Source organism: Cariama cristata, unplaced genomic scaffold (genome assembly GCF_000690535.1).
Source record: "Cariama cristata isolate BGI_N322 unplaced genomic scaffold, ASM69053v1 scaffold5422, whole genome shotgun sequence".
NCBI lineage: Eukaryota > Metazoa > Chordata > Aves > Cariamiformes > Cariamidae > Cariama > Cariama cristata.
In genome coordinates, this window is record NW_009604314.1 from 14965 (window position 1) to 21212 (window position 6248).

At 42.3% G+C, this 6248-nt stretch overlaps 1 protein-coding gene and 1 non-coding gene across 2 annotated transcripts in view; one reads left to right on the forward strand and one right to left on the reverse strand.

Annotated features, from left to right (window-relative positions):
• USPL1 (ubiquitin specific peptidase like 1) overlaps positions 1-1568 on the forward strand; it is a 10888-nt gene extending 9320 nt beyond the window's left edge. The window contains exon 8 of the mRNA XM_009695530.1: positions 1-1568. This exon is cut by the window's left edge and continues 475 nt beyond it. Coding sequence (XP_009693832.1) covers positions 1-1426 — 1426 coding nt within the window. The 3' untranslated portion in view covers positions 1427-1568.
• Positions 1569-6139: 4571 nt separating this feature from the next.
• TRNAV-AAC lies at positions 6140-6212 on the reverse strand. The gene has a single exon. It is a non-coding gene; the product is annotated as a tRNA-Val (tRNA).
• Between the last annotated feature and the right edge of the window lie 36 nt (positions 6213-6248).

A 6248-nucleotide genomic window follows, 5' to 3' on the forward strand; every position in this document is an offset into this window, starting at 1 on the left:
CACTCCATGTACAGGAGAGTTCGCTGGAACTAGTCTGGCTGTGAACAATAAATGCATGTTATATGAAAATTCCAGCATTTGCTTACCTCTAGTAGAGTTGAACCCAGCAAATATTATGCCTCCTGCACCCCAAAAATACGACCCTGACCCATCTGACTCATCGCTTGCTCAAAGAACAGATGACAGAACTAATTTACCTAACGGAGAACATGGATTGCAATCAGAACTACAATTAAACAAGAAGTTGTCACCAGTAGATAATGTTATTAAAAAATCACCTGACTTGAAAGATGCAAGCAAAGCTGTAGTTAATTCTCAGGTTGCCAGTTCTTCTGCTGCCGATAATTCCTTTCAGACTTCACACAAGAACCAAAAAAGAGGATTTGTAGGAAGCTGGGTAAAGAAATTATTAAGCAAGAATACTTCTTTTATGCCTTCAAGTGCCTCAGCTCTCAAGAATGAGAGAAGTTGCAAAACTCCCTCAATGCAAAAAATAAGTGACGTGAGGTTGCCAGTTAAGGGAGCAAGTAACTTCGGTGGATTTCAGAGCAGAGGTACAAACAAAACAACTGAGACCCCGAAGTCAGTGGTTCCTCAGAGTAATAATACTCATCCTTTATTAAATTTCAAAGGATTTTCTCAAAGCAGTCGTCTTCCAACAGCAAGTCATACCACTATTGAAGGTCCAACTTGGAATAAGTCAGGAAGTACGTTGGGTACCTCAGGTAAAGTGACTCAGTTCCATTCACCTGGCTGTAATTCTGGGAAGGCAGAAGAGTCAGATAGTGACAAAACAAAAAAACTTCGCCTAAAACTGCTAAAAAAACTTAATGCTAAAAAGAAGAAGTTGGCTTCACTGGATAGGCTAGCAGTGGAACAGATGAACTATGAAAGACCTGTGAGTGGAGGCGTAAGCACCCCGTCACAGGCTGATTCTCACAACGACAGTGAATTATTGCAGAGCGTTTTAAGGGAACTGCAGTATCAGATCAATGTTGCAGATAATGAATCCGAATTTAAGGCGAATTCTGTATCAGGGTGCACTAGCCATAATAACAGCGATGAGATACTGGCAGAATTACTGTCCCCTACTTCAACTGTTGCTTCCTTAGAGGCTCCAAAAAGCGAAGATGAATGTATGTATATGGAAATGGTGGATAGCAGCATTGCAACGACGGTGTCCGATGAGAAGACCAACGTGCCACATGCAGCAGTGACAAGTGAGGACCACAATTACTACAGTCCAGTAAAGAACAGTAATTCGGAACTTCCTACAATAAGCAAACCCAGTGTGAAAAAACTTGCTTTTGAAAGTCCTACAAGGGAGGATATCCTTGAAGACCTGTTCTCCATTTCAGCACCAAGCTCAATGGCAGGGGACATAGATTTACCTCATTTTGATGAAACTCTGTTTGAAACTTGGTAAATATTCGGTTTCTTGGTTTTAAATATTTTTTGAATATTATGTATATTTTGAAACAAAGCACTATTAAATTATATTTTCTAACTGGTTTAATTGCACACTGACTGTACTTGAACAATTTACATTTGAGGGGTTTTTTTTCTTAAAATTTTATCATAGCAGACAAATAAGGTTTTAATGCATTTTATTTTTCTGAGAAGCAGTTATTTTAGCTGTCAGATATGATGATGATTTTTATTTAAAAGCTCCTATGAGTCTTAATTTTTGCTGCTTTTAATATGGAAAACTTATCCATATTCTACTGAGTTTGAGAAATAATAAACTTCAGTAGTCTTGATGGTGTAACGGTGTAAGAAATACTATTTCGGTAGTAGTAATTTATTTTACAGGATCAACCAACTCCTGAAGTTATTTTGTCCAACATTTTAAAAAATAAAAAAAAAAAAGTACCTTCTGTAATCAGTGGTGTTTTCATCCTTTGGTACAAGGATTATTTGCAACACTAAACTTGAGGCTGGTATTCTGTTAGGAACTCCGCCGTTTTCAGAATTACTGTTCTACAAGCTCACCCTGATGTATACACCCCTTGCATCCAAGGCAGGACAGATACCTGGTAGAAATTTTCCTGTTTAAAGTTACGGCACGTACTGAGCTTTCATCCTAGGTAACTGAAAATATAATTTGGCAGAATATCTTCTGAGCCACATTATTTTTTAAGTAAAATTAATAAGATTTGGGCCAGAGTTTGCAGCACTAAGAAAGAATATCAGAAGTGACTTTTAGTTATTCATAGCTGCAATCTCACTATTAAAAGAAAGGCTTCTAGGAATTAAAGTTGACTGTAAGTTAGCACCCATTAGTGTTGTCACTGGGAGTTTTTCAGGACTAGAGCTGTGCACCCCTGTCCGTATGTGAGAGTGCCAAGGAGGGGCAGGGTCATTAGGAAGAAAATAATGGAAAATGTGGCAAGACAGCAGTGAGTAAGCAGAGGGATTCACATGTTGGTGTTTCTGAATTTGTATGGCTTGTGTTTTGCTAGATGGGAGTATTTTTAAATTTGTAGACACAGAGCTGAGGGTATTACGTGCTAAATTAGATTAGCTGTACATTTTTCTTGTACTCTGAAATAACAAGGATTTTATCAGCAAGTCTTTGTTTCAGCCATTTCTAGAGGTATTCTGCATTTTTTCATTGTTTTAGATCCCAAGTTCAAAGCATTATGTCCTTAGTCTTACTCTTCCAATCGGTGCAGTTGAACATAATTGTTATTACAAGGCATGTCTACGGATTTAAGTGGTCTTGGATTGCTTGAGCTGGGTTCAAAAAGCGTTTGAAAAACTGTCAGTGGCACTGAACTCACCTTGCCAAACTATTTCTGTTGGAATTACGTACATGTTTATCAAAATGGCGCTTTGGGCAATGAATGATTTCATTCTTGAATTAGAAGTCTTTGTAAAGAACTTGAGCTCCTTCTTTGTTTTGAATGTTGCAATCGGTAACTTGACAATAGAAAACAAATCGAGGGATTCTGAATGTGAAGTGCCGGTGTATGCTGGTGAAATGTTTGCCTGTTTGTGAATTCCCTTATTAAAAAAAAAAAAAAAAGCTGACTAAAATTAGCATTTGATTTGTCAGTGAATAAAATAGGTGCATCTGCAAGGCTTGAGAGGGGTGATAGGATTTTCCAACTAGTAGTTTCTATATATGCAAACCACTGAGAAGTGATGTGTCTCCCAACCCCGACTACTTGTTGTAGAGGTTTCTCCAAGCAGTGGGCAGCTGCCCTCAGGTGTAGAAACCATCCGTGACCGACTGGATTGCAGCTACCTGCAGCTGTGAAGTGGGAACTCCTTCACCACCGGACTTGGGACGTGAGGACGAGACCCCACTAGAAGATGAGAAAATCCTGGTGGTAAGGATTATAATAAAGTTAATAGAGAAGGGTACAGGGGCACATCTGCAGTGCCTATGTGCCTAGAAAGAAGCAAGAATCTCTGGTCACCGCAGGCAGCACCTCTGCAAACGGGTTTGCAGTCCTCGGTCCTTGGTCTTGGTCTGCAGCTGCGTGGGGATACAGTGGGGGTACATGTATGTATTGAAGCTCCAAAAGCAAATAAATAGCACTTGAGGTTAAAGTAAGTATGAAACTAAATCTGTTAGTGCTGTAAGTTCTTGGCTGTCTTTTTTCTGAAGTAGTTAACTAAAGATGACACTGTGCAGAGTGGTCTGTTTCCATCAATGTTTTACTGCCTCTGATCCTGTGCAAGTGAGAATTCAGCTGAGATTGAATGAAAACCCCATGACCAAAGAAACCGTTTGGAATTTGGTGGTTGCTGGACTTTTTGTTTTGAGACTGGTTTTAAAATGCAGCTTTTTATTTGCCATAAAGAGAATACAAAGTATTGTGTTAGTACTAGGTGGGCATATAGCAAATGCAATTAGTGAGCAAAAGTTAGTCAATGTATTTTGGAGTTTATCACTGTTAATGGGTAAATTTCCAAAAGTAATGGCTTTGAGCACCTGAAGGGATTATATTTTACATGCTTCTTCGCCTCTTGCATCACATAATCTTGTCAGTCAGTGTCTTCTGATTTGGGAAAGGCACAATTATGGCCCTTAATTTACAGCTTTTAGTTCAGAATCAGCTCTACGGTGGAAGCACTCTGATTCAGATCTCACTATTTCCTGAGGTATTCAAACACCTTTTATCAAAGAGTACAGGAAAAAAAAAGGGATGCTATCTCACATTCTGCTGAAAATAAACCAACCCATCTGCAGAGGAGCTGCCTGGATGGATTTTTAGCTGTATACCTGCTAGTGCACTGTTCTAGAAATTATAAATCTGATTTTAATCTTGATGTTTTTCATGGCTGGCTATTGCCATTTATTCTTCCAGCATTGGTTTTTGCTTTAGATAATTATTCCTTTCCTGACACTGTATCAGTGAGAGTGAGTGTGTCTTGCCTGTGTTCCTTTTCCAAAGCTGAACAGCTGCTGTTCTCCATGTGAGCCCCTTCGTGCTCAGAGCAAAGCACGTTACCTTCCAAGCAGATTATGCCGCTCTAAGTGCTGGGCTTTAAAGTCCACCAGGATTCAGCCTCGGAGTAGAAGAGCTTACACTCTAAGTATAGATCTAAGACAGTATGTGGACAGAGCAAGAGAGAGAAGGTGGTTAACAGGATTACAAAGCCGATGAAGTTTGCAGCATGCTTAGTTTTGCGCCGCTGTGCACAAACACCGTGTAGTTGTTTACGTGGGAGATGCAGGAGCTGCACAGCGTGAGAGAACGCGGTTGGAGCCGTGGGGCTCATGAAGGAGAGCAAATGCTGGGAAGGGAGCATAAAGCGGTAAGCCTGGCCTACCTGCTGAGGGCCAGCTGCCTCCAGCTTACGTTTGCTAGGGAGAGGCTGAAGAAACCCTCAGGAGATGTTTCTCCCTGGACATGGGTCTATATTACTCTTTGATGTAAATGTTTATCTAAGGGGGCTTCTCTAATGCCCAAGGCAGGGTTTGGGCTAGCTGTAGTCTTGTCCCCAGATTTCCACTTTAGAAATAGGGCCAGTAGGCAGGATGTTAAAATAACCCACGAGCTGTAAGTGTTGGCCGTGAGCTGGGAAACCTGCCGTGGAAGTGCCTGGCAAGGAGGCATCTTCCCTTTCCTCTTCAGAAAAATGAACTTTGGTCCTGTTGCGGAACCTTTCAATGAGAACGCCAGAGGTGGAGAGAGCTGAAGAGTAGGAAAGAGTAGGAAAGCCCCCAATTATTTTATATATCCTGCTGTTAGAGGACTATGTGTTCAACCTCTTTGGCTTAGAGAGAGGGTGGCCCATAATTTTTATGTACAAAATATGTATTTGAGCCTGTAAACAGTGTTTTAGAGTTCTTCCATGCTGTAACTCTACCTTTTGTGTTGGTGGTTTTGTTTTTCTGTATCCGTACTTTCACTGGCTTGCTCTTTCTATTGGTGTAGCAGAGCAAGAGATTTAAGTAATGGGGAAAGCTGTAAGAAAGAAGTTGTGCGTTTGAATTTTCCCATTCCATTCCAGCATTTTAAACTATTTCAGTGAGGATCCATCTCTCTTTTTTTCCTTCCTTCTGCCTTCAAGCCGTGCTTTGCCGTGGGAAGATGAGGTTTTTAAGTGCTTTGTGCCGCGGCACCCTAAATGTTGCCGTTAACTGGCAGTATCTCCAGGCAAAACTTCAGTGGTTCGGGGGTGGTTCGCTAACGAAACACGTCCTATACCTTCGGCCGTTCAGGGGCAAAGCAGTCAAAATGCTATCCGTTGGTGGAAGAATCATACTGCTTTTGAAGTTTTTGTCCAAAGTTTTCTGACGATATTCAGACCATTTCAGCGGAGACTCGTTTCTCCTGCCTTAGGTCATCCTTCCAAGCAGATGGGGAAAAAGTCTGTTTGCCAAGGGGAACCTTGTGCGGGGGGAGTGAACCAAATTTCCAAAATAAAACACGCGGCCCTGCCCTTGCCCCTTCCCCGCTGCAGCGCAAAACCCAAGCCCCGGCGGCAGAGCCCCTTGGCCCACGCCGGAGCGAGGACACGGGTGTGCCTCGCCGTGGGAGATGTCCCCCACGCCGTGAGGCCCGGTACCGCCTCAGGAGCGCAGGCGGGTTTTGAAGGAGGAATCGGGAAAACTGACGCCTGTGGGCACACGCGAAGGCAGAAGAAAAGAAAGGGAGGGGGAGGAAGAAAGAAAAATTGGTGTTTCCGCCCGGTTTCGAACCGGGGACCTTTCGCGTGTTAGGCGAACGTGATAACCACTACACTACGGAAACTGCCGCTGGTAAGGGCAGTGCCTGCAGCCGCCCTTG